Genomic DNA, 26,769 nt, shown 5'->3' with positions numbered 1-26,769 from the left:
CAAGCCAGGGCTGCCTTCACACCCCTCAAGCCATCCTGTCCAGACTGACTCCAGAGCTGGGAAAGGAGTTGATGTGTCTGATTCTGCTTGCCCCTGGGCTGTGGGCAGATGAGAGGTGCAGGGAGCTGGGTGGAGGCTCACTGTGAGAATCCTGGGCCTGATCCTTGACAATCCTGGGAAAGCACAGGAAACAAACTCTGGTAGGGGGCCCCACCTGTGCTGCTGTTTTGGTGATGCGAGCATGACAGGCCTGCAGGAAGCTGAAATGAGTAATACGTATGTATGTTCGAACTGCTTTCTGGCACACAGATTTGTTCAACCAACCCTAAATCCAACTACATGTCCTCAGAGAGTTTAGGAGGAGGTAGAGGTGACCCGCCCTCATCCCTATGATCCTCTGCCAAACACAGAACAGAAAGAAATGGTGCTGTGTGACTCAGTGGTTTAGCATACCAGAGGCTCTAGGTTCCAGCCCCAGCAACGGACACGCGCGCGAGCGCGCGCACACATTGGCACACACGTATATGCACAAGTTCACATACAGGCTCTCGAGCCTATTAAAAAGTAGGTACAGGTATATATAGGAATCTCTGGAGGAAGAAAGTTCTTCTCAGGTCAGTCATTCCTCAGCTGGGGCCCCCGCACAAAGGAGCAAATCGGAGGAATAGCCGACTGCGAGATCCCCGTTTTTCCTAGGACCCTGGCGTTCTGCAAACCAAACAGTCTGGCCAAACGGCCGCCAAAAAAGGTAATGTGGGGCGGGACCTGCTGTCCGAGACACGCCAGGACAAGAGCAGCGCATCCCAGCCCTGGCTCCAGACTACAGCTCCCGGCATGCTCCGTGCCTGGTACCCGCCCGCGGCGCGCGGAGGGAAGGATGCAGACACCGCGGCCGGCGATGAGGATGGAGGCCGGGGAGGCAGCGCCACCGGCGGGGGCGGGCGGCCGCGCCGGGGGCGGCTGGGGCAAGTGGGTGCGGCTGAATGTGGGGGGCACGGTGTTCCTGACCACCCGCCAGACGCTGTGCCGGGAGCAGAAGTCCTTCCTCAGCCGCCTGTGCCAGGGCGAAGAGCTGCAGTCCGACAGGGTGAGCCCGCTGACCCCGGGTCCCCGCTCTAGAACTGTCCCGCCTGCGCGTCCCTCTGCCTCAGGCCTGGGTGGTGTAGCTTTCCTAGGGTTCGGAGGCGGGAAGCCCGCGCAGGAAGAGGGGGAGGAAGCCGAGCGGAGAGGGATCATTGTACCCATTGCCGTGGCAACGGGACAGCACAGGCCGCGGCCATTTGGAGTCTTGGAGCGCTGCCTCGGATCCGGGACGCTCCCTTGCTGTGGAGCAGTGGGGAGGGACGGAGAAGCCCGGCCTTCCGTACTGCTCCGGCTGACTCCAGCGTTCGGAACGGAGTTGATGCGGCTGCTTCTCCACGCCCTTGGGGTGTGGGCAACCGAAGGGTGCAAGGAACTGGGCGGAGGAGGCCTGAGTGCCTTGGAGCTGGGCTTCCTGTGGGGAAGAGCCCTGGCCTTGCAGATACCACTTGTGGGCTCACCCTCCTCTTCTGCCAACTCCCAGAATGACCCAGGAGGAGTCTGGGGTAGCGGGATAGGAATGACTTCCTTGCACTCAGACTTTGGCCTCCTCACGTGCAAGGTCTCTGGAGAGGGCTTGCCAAAGTCCCCTGGCTCCCATCCTGTGGCCCTCTCCCACTGTGCCCTTGGGGTGAGTCCCCTGCTGGCTCCCCTGCAGGCTGCGGATGTCCAGTCGGAGAGCAGCTGCTTTGGAAACTTGCAGACATCTGGTGGATAGCGGGGTTGGCTTGGGGCGCAACCTCCAAGAGGGAAACTTTCCCAGGAGGGAGTTCGCTGGGTCCTGCGCCGAGGTAGGGACCACTCCGGAAGGCCTGTCCTACTCTACGATCACACTTAATCCTCTAATTACGGCTGAGAGAAGAGATGCTCCGAGAGGCCGGATGATTGGCTCAAGGTCACACAGCCTAGAAAAGGCAGAGGCAGGGCTGGAACCCGGAGCCTTGCTGCTCCATCTCTCCCCAGTTCCTCTCTCCCTTTTCCAGCCTGCGGCGAGTTGAGCTTTTGTGTGGGGCTGGGGGAAGCTTGCATCCCTCACACTGCCTGTGGTCATCTCGTCCACAGGATGAGACCGGGGCCTACCTCATTGACCGCGACCCCACCTACTTTGGGCCCATACTGAACTTCCTCAGGCATGGCAAACTGGTGCTGGACAAGGACATGGCTGAGGAGGGTGAGTCGGTCCGTTGCGCTGGGCTGGTGACATCTGCTTTCCCCCATGATTTTCTGCCTGTCCTAGAGTGGGGTTTCATTCCCCAGGTCTCTGCCGAGCTGTCACTGGGTGCTCTTGGGGAAATGATGTGGAGACAGGAAGTGGAAAAAAGAGCCAATGAGGCTCCCCAGAGGCTTTTGTTGCCTTTGGGATTGAATGACCTTTCTCCCTGGCCTTTGGGCAAGCCAGGTGTGGCCTGGATGGGGGAAGGTTCCGGTCTTCTTTCTCTGCCTTATTCTGCATCTCCCAAGCGGGGAGGGGGCCGGGGGACTCTCCCTCCCCAAAGCTTGGGCAGCCTCCACAACCCAGTGGCTCATTACGAGAAGTGGGCGGCAGTGTGTCCAGTGTAAGTTTGGTCCTTCCCGGGCCTGTGAGCATTCTCATCTGGGTCCAGCTGACATGGACGCAGTGTGAAGGGGCAGGGACTACAGTCATCCCCAAACTAGCTCTCCTCTGTACACTTGAGTGTAGCTCTGTATCAGACCAGGTCAGCTTGGACAGGCTTCGCTGAGTCTCCACTGGTGCCTACAAAAGGGGCATCATGACCCATGTTGGGAAGAGTGCCTGTTGGGACTACGGATGGGTCCTGTGTACCTGTGGTGTCTCTATGCAATGATCGTCTCTGGCTGACCTCGATGGGGTACAGTGATCTGAAGGTTCCCCAAAGGACAGGAAGGGCATCATGCTCAGAGCTCACTATTAGGTAGTTAGCTGGCTCTGCCCAGCCCACTGATGGCTGCCTAGCAGTCCAAGGGGAACAGATCACATGGACGCGGCCTGGGCTCGGCATCGGGTCCCTCTGGGAGGCCTCGTCACAGCCGACACCTGTTTACAGGTTCTGGCTCCTTGAGGCCCTGGTGCTCTGACATCTTCAGCCGGGACTGGGGAGTGTCTGAAGAGATGGAGTTCGGGAGGAGGCAGTGAAGCAGTGGACATGTTAGTTAACCTCTCTGGGTCTGTGAAGTGTAGCAACACTCGAACCCACCTCAGTAAGCAGTGGGACGGTAGATGGAAGTTTTTCAAAGCATGGAGCTGCCTCGCCTAGGCACAGCTCAGTGTTCCTCTCTGCCAGGGCCTGGGAGATTTCTGGGCACTAAGGGAAATCAGAACGCCCCCTCCCCACCACACACGCCCAGTTTCCCCACCCCACCCCCTCCAACCCAGTTCCAGCTGCTGTTAGGAAATACCAGAGGCCAGGGGCCTGTAACCACAGACGCTGATCCCTCCTTACTCCTCAGGCTTTGATTCAGGGTCAGTGTGCTAGCGTGGGGCTTGTGGCCCTCACTCTTTCCCCCGCTGCCAAGTGTCCGCTTGTATGCTCCATGCAGCCAGGGTGTCACTGGCCCGTCAGTCTCTTCCGTCAGAGCTCTCATACCCTTGGGCTTCCATCCTTGTGACTCTTCACCTCCCCCTGGCCAGGGTCCCTCCATCACATGGCAGTTAGGTTACGTTTTGAGGGGACATTCACAGTCTGTGGTGATCCCTAACCCCAGAGAGCCCAGCAACCCCCTGCCCTGCAGAGACCTCCTGCAGTACGGACTCCTGGGAGCTCTTTACACAGCACTGAGCGGGAGGAGGGATGGCTGGTCTCTCAGGTCAGTCTACAACGCACAGACGGTACCACTGCTTCCCCCACATCCCAGGACCTCCACAGAGGGGTTCAGGGCTCTGAAGGTGGAGCTTGCCTTGCCTCTGCAGCTTACAGGACAGGTGACCTTGGACAAGCTGTTTCTCTCCCACAGCCTCAGTTCCCCCAGTTGTTCGGTGGACATAATGAAAGAACTCACTTCTGGTTCTGACAAGTGCCACAAAGAATGTGGTGTTCCCAGCACAGGCACTTAGCATGTGTTTGAGAAATGAGGGCACACAGTGGGCGGGCTGGGCTCTCCCTGTAGTATTCTAGGGCAAAGCCCCAATGAGCCTTCTCTCTTGATGCCCAAAACAGCTGTGGGCCGTGAACTGGCAGGTAGTCCTGGGTCACATGCCCATCACAGCACAGGAGACAGAGCTGGCCGAGAAACATCTCAGCCTCTTATGTGGACACCAAGGAAAAAAGTGTTCCCTTTTGTTTGGGTTGGAGCAGGTCTTGTGTAGCCCAAGCTGGCCTCAAACTTGTTATGTACCCAAGGATGTCCTCTGCCTCCCAAGTACTAGGATTATAAGTGTTTTCATCACCACTCACGGTTTGGCCAGTGCTGGGGCTCAAACCCAGAGCTTTGTACCTGCTGGTCAGAGCCACTCTACCAATTGATCAAATCCTTACCCCTGAAATGTTCCCTCTTTCTTGACCCTTGAACTCATGGACCCTGTCTAGGATATGACCAGAGCAGGAAGTGGGTCTGGGTCCAAGGAGAATGGGGCATGGAGACAGTAGAGGTGACTGGGCTGCTCTGTGTCCCAGGGGTCCTGGAGGAAGCTGAGTTCTACAACATCGGCCCTCTGATTCGCATCATCAAAGACAGGATGGAAGAGAAAGACTACACAGTGACCCAGGTTTGGAGAGAGCAAGCAGGGCCGGTGGAGGGAGGGGGTAGGGGAGGAGGAAAGAGGGGGTGAGCAGCCTAGCAAGGAGAAGCCTCCCAGGCTGCCCAGCACAGCCCCAGCCTAGATATATACTGCCAAACATTCTGCCCCCGCCTGGGCTCCTGCTCTGTGTGACCAAGGGTTATCATGCCCTTCTTTGTTTTCCTCTGTGGAAAGCAGAGATGCTCCGAGGTTGCCTAGCTACCCTCCCTCACAGAGGATGTCGGTAGCAGCACAGCCCCCCCCCCCCCCGCCATGCATGATGAGTAAATGTTCACTTCATGGAATCAGGCTGTACACATGAGCCATTGGGGCTGGCATTCCCAGGCCTCTCTGGGAAACGGGGTGAGACATCGCCTCCCAGCCACAGAGGCTAAAGAGGTGACGGTCTGACTCAACTAGTAACCCAGAATGTCTTCCCAAGCCCTACCGGGCTTTCTTCTTGAATCACCCATATTCCGCATACGGCTCTGCCTCCCTTGAGCTGGTGACCCTGGACAAGTAGCTGAGCATCTCTGAGAGCCTCGAAGTTATCAAATCCCATAGTGCTTAAGGGTCCTAGAAGGAGCAAGTCCTGCATGGGCTGCATCAGAGTAGGTATTTAGAGCATGGTTCCCTCCTTCCTCTATGGTTCTAATTTCCCTGCCCCCGTCTTCTGTGGTTCTTCAGTTGGGGGAAGGAGCAGCTGGGTGCCCGGTGCCCTAGGAGGTGCCCGGTGCCCTAGGAGGTGCCCTCTATGGAAGCCTTTTACCCACAGGTGCCACCCAAGCATGTGTACCGCGTGCTGCAGTGCCAGGAGGAGGAGCTCACACAGATGGTCTCCACCATGTCTGATGGCTGGCGCTTCGAGCAGGTGGGCCGGGCACAAGGGACACCCTAAGCCTGTCCTTTCTACAGCCTCCATTCCCCACATCCCCCAGCCCAAATCCTTAGTCTTCTTGAATGGAACTAAGCAAGACTAGAAAAGTGCCTGCTAACTGGGTATGGTGGCACACGCCTTTAATCCCAGCACTTGGGGAGGCAGAGGGAGCCGGATCTCTGTGAGTTTGAGGCCAGCCTGGTCTACAAAGTAAGTCCAGGACAGCCAGGGTTACACAGAGAAACTCTGTCTCAAAAAAACCAAAACCAAATGAAAGAGAATGAGAGAGAGAGAGAGAGAGAGGAAGAAAGAGAAAGAAGGAAAGAAAGAAAGAAAGAAAGGAAGGAAGGAAGGAAGGAAGGAAGGAAGGAAGGAAGGAAGGAAGGAAGGGCCTGTTGGGTGGACTGAGAAGGAGGAAGGAATGAGGCAGAGAACCCTTGTCACTGGGCATCCTAGGCCCTGGGGATCTGGACAGCAGCCAGTCTCTGGCCCTCAGGGACAACTCAGGTGTAGGAAACCAGAACCAGAGTTGAATAGAATCCCTGCCTTGCCCCAGGCATGCCCTATAGGGTCTCATGACAGACAGACGCAGTGCTAAGGATCCCCCTTTCTTGGAAGCCCCAGGTGGTGTCTTCCCAAGGCTGTGTGACCGGCTGTGCCTCCAGGCCATATGTGGGTCACCACAGGAGACTCCTGTTATCTACCACACAGCCATGCTCTGCCCTTGGGTTTCTGGAGGCACAGAGCCCCCAAAGGGACCCAAGGTTCAGTCTGTCCTGAGAGTAAGAGAAGAACCGAGCTAATTCTGGGTGCGCCTAGCCTACCAACTTTCTCCCCTATGGGAATGAGAGGAGAAGGCCGGCCTTCCAGGACAGCCATTAGGAGGAAGACTCACCAGCCAGCTGGGACAGGAAGGACACCTCATCTTCCAGCCCTGCCCTCTGTCTCTCCTCCTGCTCGAGCAAGCCAGCTCTTCTCCCAGCCTCTGCACGCTGGGAGGTGAGCTCATGGCACCTCCTTCACAAGTCCTTTGTGAAGCTGAGACGAGAGATTCTAGTTTGGGGCAGGACTCCAGTAGCCACATCTGCACTCAAGAGGCAGAGGCAGGAAGTCAGGGTCACCTTCAACTGCATAGTGAGTCTGAGGCCCTGTCTCAGAAAACCTAGAAATGGTGTGAGTAAATCTGCAGGACTCCAGGGAGGACGCGGAGAGCTCCTTGGCTTGTCCCTGGCCTGCCTCCTGCCAGTGCGGGCTCTCCAGTAGCCGACCCTACGTCTCTCTTGCCTTCTGCTGGCAGAGAGGGTTGATGTTTTTCTCTGCCTGCTGAGTGGGTCCCAAGGGCTCGGGGCATGTTTTTTTGTCAGAAGGGCTGCACAGGTGTGGCTTTCAGGACACCAGAGCAAAGGAGGTCACTCGGAACCTGAGAGGGTGTTGAGCAGTTGCTCGGCCTCTCAGAGGATACAGCCAGCAGGTCAGCAGCCTGGGCCCTATAGCTCAGGGATTGGCTGCCTCTTCTGGGAATGAAAGGAATAATCCATGGGCTCTACTCTGCCAACTCTAGTTTTGGGGGCTGCCGAAGCAATGTCTGGGCGAAGCGGACTCCACTTGCTTCAAAAAGTAGCACCTGGTTGTAGGGTAGGGTGAGGATGATATAACCCTCTCTTTCTGGGTCAGGTCTGGCCATGCCTGGAGAGGTGCTGGTGGGGACCAACGACACTGCCTTCCTATGCTCTGTCTCTGGAAGACCAGGGGCTTCTTGCACAGACCAGAGCCTGTGTCCCTCCTGCCCCCTACCTACCCCACGCTTCATCCCTTTCCTCCTGGTGTCTCGCCCTCCAGCTGGTGAACATCGGTTCCTCCTACAACTACGGCAGCGAGGACCAGGCCGAGTTCCTGTGTGTGGTGTCCAAGGAGCTCCACAGCTCCCCACACGGCCTGAGCTCAGAGTCCAGCCGTAAGACCAAGGTGAGTCCCTGCCCTGGGTGAACACGGCACCCCTTCCCCCACTCTGCTGCTTCCTCCTCCCTCCTGCTGCACCCACATAACACTCATGGTCATGGTCACAGCCAATGCCATCCATCCCATGCCACTACAGTCCAGTCAGCTCACACCCTTGGCCCAGGCTGGGGAGCAGTCAGGAGGACCATTGCAAGGGCACAGACAGAGTGGGCTTGATGCCCGTTATTCATGGGGCATCGTAAAGGGGCCACACGGGCAGGAGTTGAGGTACGAGGCAGAGCACACTGAATTAGGGGCCCGGGCGTGCCTTGCTCCTCTCTATGACTCTGGGCAAGCCTCTCTTCTCACATCTTTTGCTGCATTCCCTGTAAAGGGACAGGTGGGTCGTGAGCTCTGCTGATCCCAGGCTGGAACTCCTGGCTCCCATCTGCTAGTTTAATTCCCAGGGACTAGTGACAGTCTAGTGTCAGCCTAGGTCAGGATGGGGATATCCCACAGTCCTACCCGTCCCCATGCCTTTTAGGTAGCCTGCTTGAAGGGTATCAGGAGCCCCATGGGCTCTGGCCTAGGCAGCAAGTTCCCAAGAGCACAGTTGACAGACAGACGGTGGGGTGGAATTGAGTAGGATCCTGTCCCCTTGGACCTGCCATAGGGACCATAGGCGTGGTCCAGGTTGGGAAGGCGGGAGCTGTGCCCATGCGCTGGAGGCTTAGGCACTCTGTGTGTTCCACACCCGGCCCTGCTGTAATCCCTTTGCCACCCCCCTCCCCCCATGCCGGCGGCTTCTCCCTGTAAGAGTGCAGGGCGCCCTGCTGCTCTGATTCCCTGTGTCACCAACCTGGCCCAGGCTGCCAGACACTGTTGCTGGCATCTAGATCTGGCTGGTGACTGCCCTGGGACAACCTTGGCTTCCTGCTCTGGATCCATCCTCCCAAAGTAAGGCTTTCCCAGAATCCCAGTGGCTCCTCTTCCGGTCTTCCGGCTTTATAACAGCAGCCTGGCTGGTCTCTGAGCATCCCCTCCGTGCTAGGGAAGACCCACCAGCTGCTTTGGCTGCAGCCCTTCCTCTCCCAGAGGTCCCTTTCATCCCCTCCCGCCCCTCTGTCCCGAGGTCGGGGGTCCCTGCGGACAGCCGCCCGCAACCCCGCCCCCTCGTCAGTGTCTCCACTCTCTCTTCCCTGGTCGGCGGCTGGTGCGCAGAGCACGGACGAGCAGCTGGAGGAGCGGCGGCAGCAGGAGGTGGAGGAGGTGGAGGTGTCCCAAGTGCAGGTGGAGGCGGATGCCCAGGAGAAAGGTGCAGCCCGCCCCCAAGAGGACGATTGCTAATGACAGCCCGGGCCTCCCGCCCTCTCCCTGCTGGAGCAGCTGCCGCCGGGAACTGCGGGGGAGGGCCACCAGGGTTAGCTCAGCGCCTGGCGCCTCGCCCATAACCATCCCTCTCTCACTTTCTCTTGCAGCCCTGTCATCTCAGGATCCCGCTAACCTTTTCTCCCTCCCACCACCGCCTCCTCCTCCTCCGCTTCCTGCTGGAGGTCCTGCTTCATCTTCATCCACCTCCTCTTCCTCCTGGATCTCATCTGCACCCTGCCTCTTCCCTCTCTGCCCCTGCCCAGGTTTCCTCTCCGCCTGCTCCCGTCTCCACCCTGGGGCTGCCCTAGTCCCAGTCTCTGGTGCCCTCTCCCCGGGCCCCCTGGCCCTGCATCCCCAAGCATCCTGCCTGCCGCCTCCTTCGCCCCTTCAGGCCCCTTCTGCCTCCTGGCCTGGGGAGGAGGGGCGTGGCCGCATCTGCTCTATGTCCTCCAACCCAGCAGAGCAGCACCTCTGAGGCTGGCCTTGGCCACAGGCCCCACTCTTCCCGCTTGCCTCCTCACGTTTCCTCCTTGCAGGTCCCTGTCCGCACCCTCCCAGACCCAAGCCTGAGCTTGCTGTGAGAGCTCCTCGGCCCCGCGCCCGCCCCCAGAGCTGCCGCCCCTGGTTTGTAGCCTGGCAGAGCTGGAGGGAGGGGCGGAAGCAAAGGAGGGTGCTCATATCTTGTCCTTGGACTCAAGCCGGGCTTTTGGCTGATTCTCTCCACCCACCAAAGTCTCTCTCGATTTATCTGGTCCTTGGGTTGAGGCCCTGAGAACTGAGTCAGAGGTGGAGACTCTCCTGCCTGCCGCCCTGCCTGCTGTAATCAGAAGGCACCGGAGCCAGGCTGGGGAGGGGAGGACTAGCCATGTGCCTCTGCCCCATCCCGCATGTCCAGAAGCTCCTGCAGTACTGCATGAGGGTACTGTGTCCCCTAGTTCTGTGGAGCGGGTGGCTGGGCCGTATGTGGTGCCCCTTGGCTGGTGAGTTGGCAAGAGCCTGCCAAGGATCGGATTGTGGCAGGACAGAAATCTGCTCTCTGACTGGTTGACCTTAGCCGCCAGTCAGCCTTATCTCCCTGAATGACCTTGGGCACGTCACTGCCTCTCTCTGGGCCACAGCTGGATTCTAAGATGGGCGGGCAGCCGCTCCCGGTGGCCCCTTTGGGCCTGGGAAAGCAGTGATCTGCCGCTCCCATCCCTGTCCTACCAACAGGCTGCCGCCAGCAGCCCAAGAAGTCAGCTTCTCCCCTCCTCGGTTCTGACTCCGCCTCCTTTGGGCCTCAGCCCCACCCCTCCTCCAGAGCCAGCCTGGGACTCACTTGCCTTTCTCTCTCCCTCTCTCCCTCCCTTTCCCACTCTCCCCCAACTCTCCCGTCCTGGCATCACCCTGTCCTCACCTTCCCACCCTGGTTTTTCTGACCCCCTTTCCTCTTCCTTCTGTCCCTCCCCTCTCTTATTTTCTAGCTATTACAAGCCAGAGGCACCCGGATGTGAGCCCCCAGATCACCTCCAGGGACTTGGGGTTCCGATCTGAAATCCTTTATTTTTGTACCACGGGGTGGGCCCCTGGCCCGAGGAGGAAGACTTACCCTCTCCCTTGTCACTGCTGCCTGCATCTGCCGGGCTGAGACTCGTGCCTCCAGGCCAGGGCCTGGGGCCCTCTGGGACTTTGGAAGGCCTGAGGTGGGCCCTGGGGTCTTCAGGCAAGAGTCGCCCACCCATATCTCCCAGGCCCTTTTGTCCCCGCGCCTGGGTCCCCCTGCTGCATGGCCGATACACTCCCTCCCAGCCCAGTCATAGCACCCCCTCGAGCCTCAGTCTCCATGGCACTATAGGGTCAACCCCTACTCCCACCTACCTCACAGGGCTGTTGTGAGAATCAGGGAGGGTCACGGGGGTTCCTGGAAGCACAAAGTGTGTGGGCTGCAACCATGACCTTCTGGGGGGAGGGACTCCAGCCTGTCCCGGAAACGGGACACCCTGGCCTCAGATACTGGTGGGGGACAATGCTAGGACCTAGCCATGCAGGAAGGAAGGTACAGACTTGGTATCACCTTGGCTGCCCCTCCCCTGTGCCACTATTTGGCAGCAAAGTGCACTGGCAAATCGTGAGGCTGCCCAGGAACTTGTGATGGGGGAGGGGCAGGTGTGACAGGGGCTGAGCTGCCCCTCCTGGTGTCTTGACCCCCTGGGTTGAGGTTGGGCACACATCTGTCACTTGTGTCCCACCCACCGTGAAATAAACCTGAACAAACAGGCTGGCCTGGCTGCCTCCCTCTTTCTCTGGGGACAGGGCTTAAAATTCAGGCCAGGTAGACCCACTCCAAGAAACGGGGCTATTCTTTGTCAGTTTCCTGGGTCCTGGGGGGAGAAGGCAGGCTATGTCTAAATCCTGTACCCAGGGGTCAGAGTTGAGGGTACCTGCCCTACAGTCCTGTTTTAAGATAATAGCGAATAGGTGGGACCCCTGTATTTTAGCAGAGCCCCCAAGGGCTAGGAATTCCGAGGGAGACCCTTTCATGCCTTACCCACAGGGGTGCCAGAGGCTGCCAGGCCCTTCTTCCTAGCCGGATTCAGTGCTTCCCACTGCTTCCTGGTCAGCCTCCCCCCCCACCCCCCGCCCCCCCTTTTCTACCACTGAGGAGGAGCTCAAGGCACTTGACATTTCTCACCACTGCCTCCAGGGGGCGCCCCTGCGTGTGAAATTTCCAGCCCATCCCCATTGGCTTGCTCCAGCAGTCTGTCCCCTCCTCCCTGGACTTCATCTCCCTTCAACTGCCTCCGAGCCCCCCCCCCGCCCCCGACACACACAACATGACATGGATGCTGGTTGTAAAATGTGAGGCCACTCTGTTCTCCAGCCGGCCGTGGCTCCCTCAGCTCCGCAGGGGCCTCTGCACACGTCATAGGGGGCTGGGCCAGGCGCAGGTCTGTTCTGCGACAGGCACTGAATGCGAGGGGTCCCTCAGATAGCAGCCTCGGGGCTTGGTGAAGCGGTTTATTTTCAGAACAGGCGGTGGGCCTCCAGTGAATGGCGGGGAGGGCCCTGCAGCAGGCAGAGCTGCAGCACACACCTGCCCCTGGGGCTGCCTCATGGTTTGGCTGACGGTGTGGCCCACTTGGCAGTCTCAAGGGCTCTGAGGGTTCCCCTTGATGGAGGCACCTTTTGTCCAGGTACACGGAGGCGGGGTTGGAGCTCCCGACCTGGAATGTATTCTCCGAGCCCCTCCCCAAGAGGCTTTTGCAAGGGGAAGGAATCTTACTTTCCTGCTGAGACCTGGGAGCCAGCATCATGGCCCCCAGACCTCACTCAAGACACTGGCAGGAGGGGGAGAGAGGAAATGACCAAAATGAGAAAGGGTTGGAGGTGAAGTCATGACGAGGCTGGCCCCTGAATCTCAGGAGACATCCTAGCCGGCAGCTGAGATTCCTTCTCTGTGCTGTCACCGGGGTAGGCCTTGGGGGGAACAGACCTCAGCAGGGTCACTTGCTACAAAATACTTGTGCCCTGGCTGGACAGGAGCTTGGGCCGGAAGCGTGTCCAGCCCTGTAGAACAGCCCCTCAGGTCAGCACCTGCCGGATCCAGTTGATCACATGTGTGACACGAGTGTATACGCCAAAGAAGTTAGGTCGGCCGCAGCCCAGGCCCCAGCTAACCAACCCTGCCAGGAACCAGCGGCCACTGGGCTCCCTGCAAACCAGTGGACCTCCAGAGTCGCCCTAAGAGAGAGGTGGAGAGACATGACCGCCTCAGGGTGAGGCTCTGCCTTCAGCCGCCCGCCGTGTGACCCCTGGTCCAAGGTCTCAGGATAGCAAGGAGCAGACCTCAGGGGTCGGCCATGTGCCTCTTGCAGCCATGAGCATGCCTTTCAGCCCACACCCCACAGGTAGGCAGTTACCTGGCAGGCATCCTTCTTGCCCTTGCGGTAGCCAGCACAGAGCATGCGCGGGGTCACCTGGTAGCGATAGGCCTCACTGCACAGGTCCTGAGGGACCAGCTCCACATCTACCTTCTGAAGGGTGCTGCTGCCGGGACCTGCAGGAGCAGAAAGGAGGGTCCAGAAACCCACTCCCCACCAAACCCGCTCCCCACCGTGCTGGTCCCCTTCCCACTCTACCCTGTCACCTCTGACTCCCCTGCATGGCTCGTTGACAAGAGCCTCCACAGCCCCCGAAAAGCCTGTTAGAGCATTTCCCTTTCCTCATTCTTCTCAAGGGCTTTCAGGTACAGGAGGACTCTCCGCGTTCTGTTGTGGCCCCTGGGAGATGCTATCAAATAGATGTGCAAGGGCCTCTGCTGTGCTCGTAACTCCTTAGTGGCCCCTGCTTTTGAGTCTAGTTCTAGTCCAGGGTCTTTGCCCGCCTGTCCTCCAAGGCCTTCCCCCTGGCCTCCTCCAGTTGGTGGCTGGGAACAGTCTCAGCTCTTTCCACCTGGCCCCTGCACCTTCACCACGAACACCTGGTTCCCAGGAGCCACTCAGTAGACATTCCAGCCTCAAGGTAGACCCTTCCTGGCCATGCCGGGTGGGTGCCTTCCCCGGGCTGTTTCCTGTTCCTGTATGTGGTGGCTCATACCATCCTCTACCTCTCCCAAGAGCGTTCTCCTCTCCATCCCCCTTGTCTGCCTCAGCGCTTGACACATAGTAGGTGCTCATATGTGTGTCACCGAGTGAGGGACCAGGGCGAGCAGCCCTTGCTTTGCCTCCATCATCTTGGCCGAGTCACCTTTCTGAGGCTCAGAGTCCCCCCTTCTTAGTCTATCTCCATCGAGGTTGAGGTGTGGCTGGGTGGTGGAGCATATGTCTTGGCACACGTGAAGCCCTTCAGTCCCCAGCACCACGGCACACCTGCCGCCTACTTCCAGGTGCCAGGGTTGAGGTCAAGACTGCTAAGCCAGTCAACCCTGTGTTTGCAGAACTGAGGAGCAGCCTCCAGAGACGGCAGCTCCTGCCAGTTAAGGCCAGGAAGCAGCAGCAGTAGCAGAAAACTCTTGGGACCCCAGAACGTGGTCCAGTCCTAGATCCGAGCTCCTATCCAGCTCTCTTGACTGGGTGGACTTTCAGTAACTAAGGGCCTCAGCCTCAGTCTTCTCATGGACGTAATGGGTCCATAGTACCCCTCCCCCCAAGCCGAGTGGCTTAAATGACATCTTCCCCTCAGTGCAGTCTGCAGTAATGAGGAGCCCCACCTGACCCCTACCCTCACCCCAAAGTTCACGCCACTCCGACATGCCCCCCCCTCCTCCAAGCCTATTCCAGCTCCCACCACCTGCCCCTGCTCACCACCCTCACGCAGGGCTCCCCAGCCTGTGATCCAGCAGCGCTGGCCCGGCTCGAAGAAGTGAGAGGGCGCGGGCAGGCAGACGGGGCGCACGGTGGCAGAGTACACCACGGGGTGGTCCAGCTGCAGCAGGGCCACGTCGTAGTCGTGGCTGTCCTCCTCGTGGTACGGGTGCAGGAACAGGCGGCTCACCTTGAAGGACACCTCGCCTGGCCAGCGTGCGTTCTGCCGCATCTTGCCCAGGAACACGGTCCACAGCCTGGGAGAGGCCATGCTGGGTGGGAGGCAGGGGGAGGAGTCAGAGCTGAGCTGCTCGGTCTCCCATCCATCCGGGGACCGTGCCATGGGTGGGAAGCTCCTGTCTCCCTCTACACAGTCTCTCTGCCCTTCTCTCAAGCCCCCGCCTGGTGTGCGGTGCTAACTGAGCACAAGCCTAGTCCCCACCCCCAACCTCATCTCTCCCTAGCTAAGGCCTTCTCTATGCCTCAATCCCATCATCTATGAAATGGCTACATTCTGGACTTCCATGTTCTAAGGAGACTCGGGAAGAGCCCAATGCCAGGCTCTGGGGCAGTGTTTCCCTGTTTGGAGCCCACTTTGCAGACCCGGCAAGGTGGGTGGGTGAGGGCCTTGGGGAAGAAGTTGGCTGAGAGGTGAGAGGGCAGGCGGGCAGAGCGGAGTGTGCCTGGAGAAGACAAACAGTTCCCGCAGAAGCCAATAGAGCTTGCTGAGGGCTGACTTCTGTGGGAGGGGCCTGAGGGGCTTGGGGGCTCAGATCTGGTTAGGCCCGGAAAGGGTTCAGCTCACCAGGGAAAGAGGTTTGGGGGCCAGTGAGATGCCCCCTGAGAGCTTCCCTGGCCCAACCCTCTACCCCATCGCAGTTCAGATTATGGTAGAGGTTATGCCTGTGCCCAGCTCGGACAGTTGTCTCCTCCACTATCTCCCTAACGTCCAGCATAGCCCCCGGCATGCAGGAGGAGCACCCCCATTGGGATGAGTAAATGACAGTCACCTCAACTTAAAGCAAGAGAGGAGCACAAACGGCTGAACAACCAGCCTAGTGACACACAGCATGTTTGGGGTGAAACCAGATCCCACATGTCATGGGGGCCAGTCCGGGGGCTCTTCTCTACCCTCTCCTCTGTCTGAGTATGGTTTGCATACACTGTACCTCCCGTGGCCTCCCCTACGCCCGCCTCCAGGCCCTGCGTCGTCCCCTCACCTGTCCTCATGGAAGCAGTGGGCGGCTGTCATGACCCAGCGGTCAGCGATGAGAGCCCCCCCACAGATGTGTCGACCCCGGATCTGGAGGCTGGCCTGCCACGGCCACTCACCCTCAGAGGACACGGCCCCACCCACAATGCGGCTGGAGGGGCCCTGGAGGCCACAGTCTGGGGGTGGGAGAGGGCGGGGGGCGGGTGGACAGAGAAGAGAGGAAGAAAGGCTAGTGAGAAATGGAGACAGAAAACAAAGGAAAGTGATGGAGAGATGACGTATGTGGGGGGGGAGATAGGCCAGGAAAAGGTGATAAAGGCAGAACAAGCTCCTGGTGGAACTCCCCTCCTGCTTCCCTGTGAGGGCCTCTGCCCCACCCCGAGGCCTGGTCTCCATGCCCAGCCACGGCGGGCAGACTCACCGCAGTGCTGCTCATCTGAACCGTCGCTGCAGTCCGACCGCCCGTCACACTCTGGGTTGGGCTTCTTCACACAGCTGCGGTCCTCACACTGGAAGGTGAATGTCCCACAGGGTACTCCTGGGATGGAGGGGACCGGGCAGGCCACCAAAGGTGGGTCTCTGAGCCCCAAGGGAGCCTTCCAAAGTGAGACCCGGAAAAATGGCACCAGGAGACTAAGGAGTGGGGGGGGGCTGTCACACCAAAGGGTTCCTGGAGGCAAAACCAGTGCTTCTCCTATCAGACTAGAGAGACCCAAGAGCAGAGCCACATTTTCCCAGCAGTCAAAGCCTCCGCCCTGCTCTTTATTGTAATGGACATCCCAGTGCCACCTGCCGCTCGTCTCTTTGCTTCCTTCCCTCCAGTCTGTTTCAACCCCGCTCTCTGAAAGGCCCAGCAAAAAGCATACTTCCTCTAAAACGTTTTCCGTGACCCCAGCCTTCTCACGCTACTGTACGAGTCTCAAAGGCTTCGGGTCACCTGTCCTGGCCTCTAAGAGGGTAACCCCTTGGGGGTAGGCATCACTGTTGTCCGATTTCTCCTCCCTCACGGCACCCTGACCATGGGTGGGTGGGTGGCTGGATGACTAACTGGCTGACAAACTGGCTGACAGACTGGCTGGCTAGATGGGATGGAACAGTGGGCTCCTAGAAAGACAGTTGGCTACACAGGCAGATGGTTGCCAGGGCTGTGGCTCGATGGATGGACAAGTGGTTATGTGAGACGGAGGATGGGAAGCGTGATTCAGGAGCAAAGATGGAAGGGTGGATGATGAGTGAGTGGGTGGATGGATGGATGGATGGATGGATATTAGACAGAAAATTCAGGAGCAAAGATGGAAGGGTGGATGATGAGTGAGTGGGTGGATGGGTGGATGGATATTAGACAGATAAATGGGTGGGTAGATGGGTGAGTGGATGGCTGGCTGGATGTTGGACAGCTGAGTGAAGGAATAAGGGGTTGGTTGAGTGAGTGGATAGATGGATGGACAGACCTCTGAGCAGACAGCTGAACGTGCTGACGTAAGCACAGTGAGTTGACGGTGTTTGGACAAGATGACAGAGAGACCTTTGTGGCAGTAGGTGTTGCCGTGACCCTGCCTGACCTTAGAGACCCTGGGTAGGGTCCCCCTACCTTCTTGGCACTGCTCTTCGTCGCTGCCGTTGAGACAGTCAGGCTGCCGGTCACAGACTTTGGGCAGTGAGATGCACGTGCTGTCCTCTTGGCACTGGAATGTGGCTCTGCAGACTGTGGGTACAGAGGACGATGGTTGGAGGGGTCGCAGGCCCAGGCTGGGGCTTCACGGTGACAGCGGATGCTTCCTGCATCACGTGTCCACCATCACAAACCCTTCTCAGCTCTACACACCCATCTCACAGCAGTCCCGGAAAGCCCCATCTCACAGCAGTCCCGGAAAGCCCCATCTCATTGGTGGGACCGGTCATGAATGGTGTGTCTGAGTGAGGTCCCCAGACGTCCAGGATCAAATATGAAACCTCTCCGCCTGGCTCTCCCCTCTCAGATGGAGAATTGACAAGGCAGGTGCGGAGCATCATTACCCAGATGCCTACATTTGCTGATGCCCGGATGGTGGTTCTAGGGGACAGAGCTGGCATTTGCTCAGAATTGTTCTTGAGAGCCCTCGTCTGGGGTCTGCCTGCCTCAGGCTGGAGGGATGAGAACCCACCCCATTTGAGGAGAGAGATACAGGATCCCTACCCTGCATCCCCAGTCTCTGAGAGTCTCATCCCAGCAGACATCCCTGCCTGGTCCTGCTCACCTCCTTTTGGTTATTTCTCAGAAGACTGGCCAGGACAGATAACTGGCATATTTGCCTATGATGAAGGGAGAAAGCTAAGCTGAGGGTCACAGCTTGTCCCAGACACTGCCTTGGGCGATGGTGGGGGGTTAGCTCTGGGGAGGCCACTCTTCCATGCTGTTTCCATCTTGCCTTCCTGGCACAGGACAACAGCCCTGGGTTTTGGGGGTCCTCAAAGGGGGAACACACGTGGGGGTAAATCAGTGCAGGGAGTGAGGGGGGAAGATGGCAGGCTGCTCACCACAGTTTCTCTCATCCAGGCCATTGGGGCAGTCCTTGATCCCGTCACAGACAGGGACGCACAGGCCATTCACGGAACAGAGGAACTCTCCAGGGCAGGCTGGGGACCCCCAGGAGGCCGAGGAAGCGGAAGGGCACCGTTAGGACACATGGCATGAAATGTGTGCATCTGTATCTTATGTGCACATGATCAGGTCCCCGTGCAGCTGCTCCTGTGCCCATGGCCCGTGCGGAACCACACAGGGACAACACACACAAAGGGACACATGTGACCGCCTGCCCAGCACATAGAGCTATGGCAGTGTATGCATACGCACGCACACACACACACACACACACACACACACACACACACACAGGCATACACACCCGTTGTACTCACGGTCTGACTGGTTGTACAAACTGTAGTATACTTGGACACCGGGGCCGGTAAGGGAGATCTGGGAGGTGAAGTTGATGGTGACGCCAGCCGAGGCCACCACGGGGATCCTCTCGGCATACGGCTGCAGGGTGCGGAAGCCACACAGCCTAGGAGTGACCAGGGATGGCTCAGGTGCATGGGCTGGTTTCCCGGCCGAGAGAAGAAACAGCCTCAGTCCCTCTGCATGAACAGGGTAAGGACCAGGCAGCCAGAAGCAATGGCTCCCACCCACGTTCCCTCTATCTTGATTTTTTTTCCCTTTGGGTGGCTGCTCAGCCCCCAAGTCATCTTCTAGAAAGGAACTTGCTTGTGTCATTCCCAGGCTCAAAAGCTTGCGGCGGCACCCCACTGCCTGGGGACAAGGGTCAGTCCAGATTCTGGTCCTCATCACCCATCAGCTCTGAGAATCGGCAAGGCCAGAGCTTCCTCTGAGGCTCACTTCCCCTCCTTGTTCCGTAAGGAAAACGATCAAACCATTCATCTACAAAAAGCTTCCATGTGTCTGCAGGGGCAGAGGACCTCAGCTAGCCAGCAGGCTGCAGTCTGTAGACTGCTGGTCACCCCCCCACACCAAAACGGGGTGGGGGGAGGGTTGGCCTTCTTATCTACAGATAGTTGGCTGGCGACCAACCAGGCAGGGGCACTCAGCCCACGGACGGAGATGTTTGAGAAGCTCTGCAAGGTTGGAACCAGAATTCAGGCCCCTCCAGCCCAGTTCACTGCAGGAGGTGGGGCTCTGGAACCCGAGCCCCACCCCAAACCCCTGATGCTCACCGATGCTCACTATCACATTTCTGGCCAGACTCTGGCTTCAAGCGCATCTGTGACCTATGCCACTAGTAGTTCTCAAAGTGAAGTCCAGAGGGAGACCCCTGGGAACCTAAAAGTCACCTTTCTAGTGATGCCCTTTGATCCTCCCGTCCTCCCTCCCTCTCTCACAACGAAACAGCCGAATTTTCCAGGTAGGTGGCTGGTGAGTGAGGGCAAAGAACGTGCAAACAGTTTGAAGGGTCGATATTTGTGTCCGGAGATGTTGGGGTGCCCCACCACTTCAAGGCAAAGTAAGGGGTCCTGGAAGGGAGCTGTTTTGAGAGGCCCAGAAGCCCCACAGCCTAGCCTAGTCATAGAAAGGTTGGCCACCAGGATTGCGGAGAGCAAGCCTGGCCCTTTGTCCCCACCCCCACCCCCCTTTTTATTTTCAAGCTTAGGAAACAAGTTCTTGTGGATAGAAAGATAGAACCCTGGGTCGTTAGCCTCAGAGGACAGCCTCAGGAAGTGGGCAGGGCATATGGGAAATATGATTTTTTTTAATGTCATTTACATAAAGCATGCACTTTAAAGAACGTAAGTTTCCCCCTATGTGTGGGAGACATTCCCAGACCCCCCCCCCCCCGGACACCAGACATTCCAGGCAGCGCCAAACACTACCTGAACTACGCTCTGCCTCCACACATACGTCACTGGTAAAGTCTCTCTCTGTAAATCAGGCTCTAAAGAGAGCAGTAGCCAACGAAACAGATTCACTTCTGGCATTTTCCGCTTCAGTATTTTCCAGTCACAGATTACCATGAGTAACCAAGAGGAACTGGAGAAGCAAGCGTTTCTGAAATTGTCAGGTTTAACCGCTGACCCAGGCATTTCACCTGGGTGAGCGAGGGTGCTGGTCCCTGGGAAGGAGAGTAAAGAGAGGGGAGAGACAGAGCCCAGCTGCCCTTGACAGAGAAAAGCACCACCAGGGGGCACCCTGAAGCAAGTCCAGTCCCTATCGAGCTAAGGGGAACCCCATTGTTTCTTGAAGGGGGTATAGATACATTTCGTGATACAGTTATGATAACTTATAGTTATCATGGACTGATATCCTAGGAAGGGGCTCCAGGAAGCAGACAGGGGAGCTGGGAGCATCCTGGAGCAAATTAAAATTCAGACATGCGGGGTACCGTTCCCCATTTGTGGCCCCCTGAGTGGTCCACCATTCCTCCTGTCTGCCAGACCCTCTCACTTAGGCGGCTAAGTGCTGGAGTCAGAAGGTGCTGGGCACCGCGTGGCCTACTTTGTGCCTGTGAGTTTGGGGGAGGGGGATTCTTTCCCTCAAGCCTCATCCAGATACTCAGTGAGAGCCTGTCCACCTGGCATATCAGCGCTTCTCAGGGAGGAGTTGGAGAGATGCTGGGTGGAAGCATGGGCAGGAGTGGGGGAGGGGCCAGGCCTCACATCGGTCATGCCCCTTTCTAAGGACAAGCTTAAGGGAGGAGGGCAGAAAGACAGCACTGAGGAAGCGACAGTAGCCTGCTCTGTGGTGGCCAGAGCATTTGACTAGTGCTGCAGAGCTGAACTTAACGTTGCTACCTGACAAAGCTGTGGGACTTTGGGGGCCGGCCTCAAGGCCTCAGCAGAACTCCAGGCCTTGGTTACGTGTGGCGATGGCACTATAGTCGGCTGAGAGCCATCCCTGACCCCACCTCCTTGCAGACATTTCAGAGAGGACCCGGAGAAATGGTTCTGGGGGAAGTGGCACCTGGCACAAGGTGGCTGCAGGTGGCACTGGCCACAGGGCACTGGGGAAAGCAGAAGGACCACCTAGAGCCAGGCCAAGCCACAGGGGGCCTCTGGAGCCTGTAGTTCTGCCTTATCTCAGGGCTGGAAGCGGGCAGAAAGGGTCAGGCAGGTCACAGGGGAGTGACATCACAGGAGAGGAAATGAGGGCAGGTTCCTGGAAAGGGGGAAGCCGACAGCTGCTGCAGCAGCACCCGGCGAGGAGGTTCCACAAACCTCAGCCGCCAGCAGCCTGATCTAACAAGGACAAGAGCCACCACCGCCTGCAGGCCACTGGAAGGCAAGAGGACCCTGCCGGGCCATAAAGACAGCAAGAAGAACAAGGTGGATGGCATGGGGGCCAAGGGTGCCCAGCCAGTGGAGGGGCCCCTTGTCACTAGACTGGCATCTGGGAGCAGGGGTTCAGGCCCTCGATGGCTAGACCAAAGGACTTGGTCTCCCTCTCCCCTCCTCCATCTCTCAGGCCCCGGCTACCCACAGGGCAGATTTTCCAAGACACACTCTTCAGAGAATTTCCCAGCAATGACGTATCTTTAGCAGCCCATAGGAACCGGTGCGTAGCTCCCACCATGCCTTGCCTCTCACCAGGCCTTGCATGGGGGCAAGGAGATGGTTCTCCATTGAGGGACCCTGCATCCCAAATAAAGGGCTGCGAGGAGGTGAGCCTTAACCAGCTGCTCTCAGAGGAACAAGTGAGAGCGGCGGAGATGGCGGATACTCCCAGCAGCAGGCAGGTGCGCTGGCTGAGAAATGACGGCCTGCACAGCCTGCTTGGAGCCTTTGTGGGAGGCATATCCTTGCACACACGGATAGACACAGCTGGGCAGGCATGTCCTGGGGGCCCAGCTGCCTGAGCTCAGCGATGATGTCACAAGCCACAGGGACTTTTAGCAAATGACTCAGCCTCTGTGCCCGAGGCTTCCCCGCTGCCACGAGGCTTCCAGCGAGTCCCTGAGATTCACGCTTGGAAACCAGAGCTCCAAAGTCTCGTGTTAACAGCATTTGGAGAAAGAACAGATTGAGTCAGGGGCTGTACTTGGCGAATGCATTAATCTACTCAAGACTTAGCAGAAGAAGGAAAGGAAGCACTCAAGTCTCAAGACCGGCCCTGTCATGCAAGCCGGTTTGGCCCAGCATCATCCCCTGGCCCCCTCTGCCATGTTATGACTCAGCAGAAAGCCAGGCTCTGACACCATGCTTTTGGACTTTGGAACCATGAGCTAAGCAAACCTCGATTCTTTTGAAACTACCCTGCCTTGGGGACTTAGCTATAGCCACAGAAACAATTGGGGACATGATCTGAACATGACTTCCTTGCACAGAATCCCTTTCCATGGCTGCCTGGCACAGAATAAGAGCCAGTTAGCAACTGTGGTTGGGGTGCTCTCCACCCACCATCATATTCAGTGTCCAGCAGGAGGGTTCTGTTTCATGCTCTTTGTTTTGTTTGTTTGTTTTGTTTCTGTGGTAGAAAGACAGCTCTGTTGGCCACAGTGTGTCTATAGAGACCAAAGAATTACTTTTGGGAGTCGGTTCTCTCCTTCCACCATGTTGGTTCCTAGGTCCTCAGCATTGGCAACGAGCTCCTTTATCCACTGAGCCATCATGCAGGCCCATGCCCTTTGTTTTTTAGGACTGTTACTGGAGGTTACCGGGGTGGAGCCCAGGAATCGCTATGCTGTGTGTTAGGCTAGCCTTTTGTCCTCAGAGCCCATCCAAGCCTCATATACTGAGATGAGTTCCTGAGGCTGGGAGAGGTAAGTCTTGCCCAAGAAGGAAGCAGGGGAGGCAGCTTTTGAGCCTCAGGCTTCCTGCCTGTAGCTGGTGACTGTTGGGAGGGCTGCCACTGTGACCCGTCAGGGTTCTCCCAGTGAGGCTGGTGTTTATGTTGAGCTCTGAGCTCAGGGACCCACAGCACTTGGTACAGGACCAGCCTAAACTAATGGCATAACCAGGGTTATGCAATAGGGTGCCAGGCCCAAGGCTGTTTCCTCTCCCTCTGGTCTCTCAGAGATAGCGACATCACTCAGGGAGGGAGTCATAGCTGAAAGCACAGCACCTTCATTCATGGAACTCCAGTCACAGGCCAGTGCCAGGGTTACCTGGGCTCTGATGTAGAAGCAGAGACCCTTGGTGTGGGCCAGTGGCTTTCTGAAGGAGAAGGGCACCTATGACAGCACCCTTCCCCAGGAGGACACCTTCTGTTCCCTAGATATCACAGGCTTATGTCACACAGTCGGCCTGCCACCCCAACAGCATAGGTCCATCACGCCACGGTCATTTTACACCCCGCCCCTTTCTGTCACCATCCCTGATACATTGGTTAAAAAGTAAGCACCGTCACTCCCTGCCACCCCATTTAGAATAAGATCTACCAGTGGGGAAATGGGGCCCAAGTAGTGTCCTCAGTTGCTGGCCCTGGGGGACTGTCCATCCTCACCTTCCTGGCCAGCTCCTGGCTGCCCCAGCCCACCCCTACCCCCAAGCCTCACTTCACAGCTCCCTCTGTCTCCTGCAAGCTCCTGATGGGTTTAGCTTGAAACTTTCCTGCAAGGAGGCCAAGGATAGGAGCAGGAAACAGGGTGGATGCCGCAGGGAGCACAGGACAACTCTGAGAACTGCTGTCCCCCCCGGAAGCCAAAAAGTACCACTGTCCTCTGGCTGTAGGGGAGCGGGAGAAAGGTGAGCAGTGCCTCCGTGTGCTCTCAGGTGCCCTGTGCCCTGTCCCCACAGATGGTGGAGCCATGTTAGCACCCTGTCCCCACAACTGGTGGGTCCATGCTAGGGGGCCAGATATGCGGCAGCTCCAACCTGTACCCTAACCGGGATGGACGGGATGCTGAGATGCTGAGATGCGCACCTGAGACCTGCAGGGCATTTGGAAAATCGGGGGAGGGGAGGGGAGGAGAGGGTTGGAGTCAGGGTGGTCAGGCCAGCGGGGATAGTCAAAACAGGCTTTGCTGGCTTCAGCCTCTGCCACCTCCTAGGCTGGGGAAGGGGGTGGGGCTTGAGGTCCCTGTGAGGGGTTGGGGTGGGGGAGGAGCTACCTCCTGTTCTGGATCATCCACTGGCCCTGAGTACACAGTAGGTTGTACTTCTGCCTCCTCAGTGCGTAAGCATCAAACCAGAGTGCCAAGCCGTAGTCCAGAGAGGGGACCTGGAGAGGGAGGGTGGGTGATCACGTGTCACGGTCGAGCTGGGGTACCTACCTCCTCAGATAAGCAAGCTACAGCTCACACCCTCCCACTAGGGCAAAGCAGGATGTCCTCCCCCCCCCCAGCCCCCATCCCGGGTGCTGGAACCCTACAGGTCGCTGCCGGGCAGTGGTGCCAGGCAGGTGGGGTGGAACTCACGGTGAGATGCCAGGAGCAGTGGGTATTGGGCGAGTAGTAACTGGGGTAGTAGGGTGTGCGGAGGAAGCCCTGCAGGTCCAGCCGGCCCTCCAGCGTCAGGTTCACCTGGCAGTCTGTATCCAAGGACAACCATCAGGCTGGATCCCTTGGCCCTCCCCACAGGGCCTCCCTGTACCCCACGACCTCTAGCAGCAAAGCTTGGGGTCAGACATGGCTACGTAAATGTGCCTCTCGGTTTCCTCATCCACAAGACGGGGAGAAGAGAGCACAGCTCACCCAGTGGTGAGCCGATGCGATGGACACAGAGCGTTCCGCCTGCAGGCCAGGTAGACCTTTGCTGCGTGACCTGGACACTGCCCTTAACAGAAGGCAAACTACACTCACAGCAAGCCTCATTGTACAGCTGTGACGGGAAGTCTCCTCCCTTTGCAAAGAGGGGGCTTGGAAGGGCTCAGGGCATGACTTCATGCTAGAGTATTTGCTTAACACACGTGAAAGCTCTGGAGTACATCCTAGCAACCCACACCCACACAGACCCACACACACACAGCCCTGTCACCAAACTTTTGGCTGCTTTGTTGAGTTCTTCTTCCTACCTCTCTATACCATCCCTATCCCTTCCAACCCCCAAACACTAGGTAGGAAAGAAAGAAGATTACAGAGGGAAAAGGAGTGTCAATATCATTAGACAACTTCCTGCTGATTAGGGGTGTGGAGTTCCTTGGAGTGGGTTTGATCTTCATAGTCAGGACATAGCCAACCAGTAATCCAGCAATCCAGCAATCAGCAACAAATAGCAACCAGCAACAGGAGCAGCAGGGGCTCCTCTCTCCCAGCGCTAGCGTTTATGTAGTCTCTGAAGAATACCCAGAATTCCAAACTTAAACTATCCTCAGCTGGCAAAATCACACCCATGCTAGGGCACGAGGCAAATCATAGTCAGCCTCTGTGGACAATCTGAAGCAGCCCAGTATCCAACGCGTGGGATTTAAACAAAAACATATTCCCAATATAACTGGGGTTTTTAAAGAAACCAAAATCCTCACACACACATACCGCACACAGACGCACACACAGACACACACTGATGAGTTTTAGATGAGAGGGGGGAGCCTTCGCTGAGTCACTCAGGAAGAGCTGAGGGCTCAGGACACAGAAACAGCAATTCATTGACCTTGGGTTCTCTGGACACCTCTGGTCTCCAGAGCCCCAATCCCTTCCTTCCTTTCTTGTTTGTTTGTTTGTTTGTTTGTTTCCTGTAGACTGTGGTGCCTGAAAACCCGAGAGAACGCCAGCTGTCACACCCTGAAGGGCCAGCTGGAATTATGAGTCATGGGGGGGGAGAGCCCAGGAGAGTAAGAAGAAACAACCAGACACAAGCAAGGAAATGCAGCTGTAAACAGCAAGGGGCCCTGAAGAGGTCCCGGCCCCAGCTTAAGCTTAAACAGGGTCCTTGAGTTTAGTTCTGCTAACCCAGAGGACAGCCAGGGGACAGGATGGAACGGGATGGGAGAGAGGCAGGAAGAGCCGATGGAGACCTCCTGGGGGTCCCCTGCCAGGATGCTTTTGACGGGGGGGGGGGGCACGGGGGCTGTCAGGACCAAGTCCTTACATTCTCAAACCTGCTAAAAACCAGGTTGGCCTTGGGAAGAGTGTGAAGGAGAAAGGGGGGATTGGAAAGGGGGGGCTGCTGCCCAGGGAAGGCTTCCAGACCACCACCAATAGGGCAGAGAAGATGTAGGGCATGCCACCAGAGACCAGGGCTCCTGCCCACGTCTCCCTCCATCCTTGGTGACCCTCACCTTGGAAGGCCACAGACTTCACAGAGAGCAAGAAGGGGTCATAGTAGCTATGCATGCCCTTCTTCCACACCACTGCCATGACGGAGCCCGATGCCAGCACCTCCATGACGGGTTCCTGGCGGCTGCACCCGTAGACCCTGATGGAGCAGAGAAGAGTACAATGTGGTATGGCCCAAGAGATGCAGAAATGGTACCACCCTGTCCCCTGGTACGAAATAAGTTCTCAGCAAACAATGGCACAACTCAGCACTGTCTACCCCACTTCCTGAAGAACCCTGCAGATCCAGTACCCCATGGCTCATCCTGGAAGAGATGGCCAGGGCCCTAGAGGCCCCGAACTACCCAGGACAAGAGGGGGTTAACCATGGCCCCATTTCTTGGATAGTCTCTACGTCACCAAACGGTGACTGAGAATACACACCCATTTTACAGATGAGAAAACCCTGGGCTCAAAAGGCAAACCCCTTGTCTTAAGGCATACAGCTAGGATGCAGCAGAGCAGTGGTTGAAATACCAGGCTGCTGCCAGATTCTAACATGTCCTAACAAGCCGTGTCCCCTCCCAGAGTGGACTTTAGGGATCACCTACAAGAACTGGTTAGTTACATCCAAGCTGGGAAAACTGAGGCTCTGAGAAGGGAATGGGGGC

General features: G+C 57.6%; 2 protein-coding genes across 13 annotated transcripts in view; one reads left to right on the top strand and one right to left on the bottom strand.

The window, feature by feature from the left end:
- Window positions 1-628: 628 nt before the first annotated feature.
- On the top strand, window positions 629-11,237 carry Kctd17 (potassium channel tetramerization domain containing 17). 11 transcript variants are annotated; one of them, XM_060389096.1, is made up of 9 exons: window positions 630-1,087; window positions 2,143-2,251; window positions 4,692-4,783; window positions 5,571-5,666; window positions 7,512-7,637; window positions 8,832-8,925; window positions 9,089-9,244; window positions 9,518-9,605; window positions 10,445-11,237. In XM_060389096.1, the coding sequence occupies exons 1-9, from the start codon at window positions 752-754 to the stop codon at window positions 10,512-10,514; spliced, it is 1,167 nt and encodes a 388-aa protein (XP_060245079.1). In that variant the 5' UTR covers window positions 630-751; the 3' UTR covers window positions 10,515-11,237. The 11 variants fall into 11 exon arrangements, 10 of the variants coding, with proteins under 10 accessions (XP_021492395.1, XP_060245079.1, XP_021492405.1 ...); XM_021636730.2 differs by having other exon boundaries at window positions 632-1,087; window positions 9,089-9,163; XM_060389098.1 differs by lacking the exon at window positions 9,089-9,244 and having other exon boundaries at window positions 635-1,087.
- A 728-nt stretch (window positions 11,238-11,965) lies between these two features.
- The window catches only part of Tmprss6 (transmembrane serine protease 6), a 29,233-nt gene continuing 14,429 nt past the window's right edge, over window positions 11,966-26,769 (bottom strand). Inside the window, exons 8-19 of one of the 2 annotated variants that reach the window (XM_060389095.1) lie at window positions 26,122-26,258; window positions 24,320-24,432; window positions 24,014-24,123; window positions 18,375-18,520; window positions 17,994-18,092; window positions 17,714-17,787; window positions 17,068-17,181; window positions 15,898-15,985; window positions 15,484-15,652; window positions 14,264-14,535; window positions 12,881-13,017; window positions 11,966-12,701 (exon numbers count right to left, since the gene is read on the bottom strand). In XM_060389095.1, coding sequence (XP_060245078.1) covers window positions 12,543-12,701; window positions 12,881-13,017; window positions 14,264-14,535; window positions 15,484-15,652; window positions 15,898-15,985; window positions 17,068-17,181; window positions 17,714-17,787; window positions 17,994-18,092; window positions 18,375-18,520; window positions 24,014-24,123; window positions 24,320-24,432; window positions 26,122-26,258 — 1,618 coding nt within the window. In that variant the 3' untranslated portion in view covers window positions 11,966-12,542. Of the gene's footprint in view, window positions 12,702-12,880; window positions 13,018-14,263; window positions 14,536-15,483; window positions 15,653-15,897; window positions 16,015-17,067; window positions 17,182-17,713; window positions 17,788-17,993; window positions 18,093-18,374; window positions 18,521-24,013; window positions 24,124-24,319; window positions 24,433-26,121; window positions 26,259-26,769 lie in introns of both variants that reach the window. The other variant, XM_021636768.2, reaches the window with a different exon arrangement.

This window comes from Meriones unguiculatus, chromosome 8 (genome assembly GCF_030254825.1).
Source record: "Meriones unguiculatus strain TT.TT164.6M chromosome 8, Bangor_MerUng_6.1, whole genome shotgun sequence".
Taxonomy (NCBI): Eukaryota; Metazoa; Chordata; class Mammalia; order Rodentia; family Muridae; genus Meriones; species Meriones unguiculatus.
This window is presented reverse-complemented; position numbering and strand designations above follow the sequence as displayed.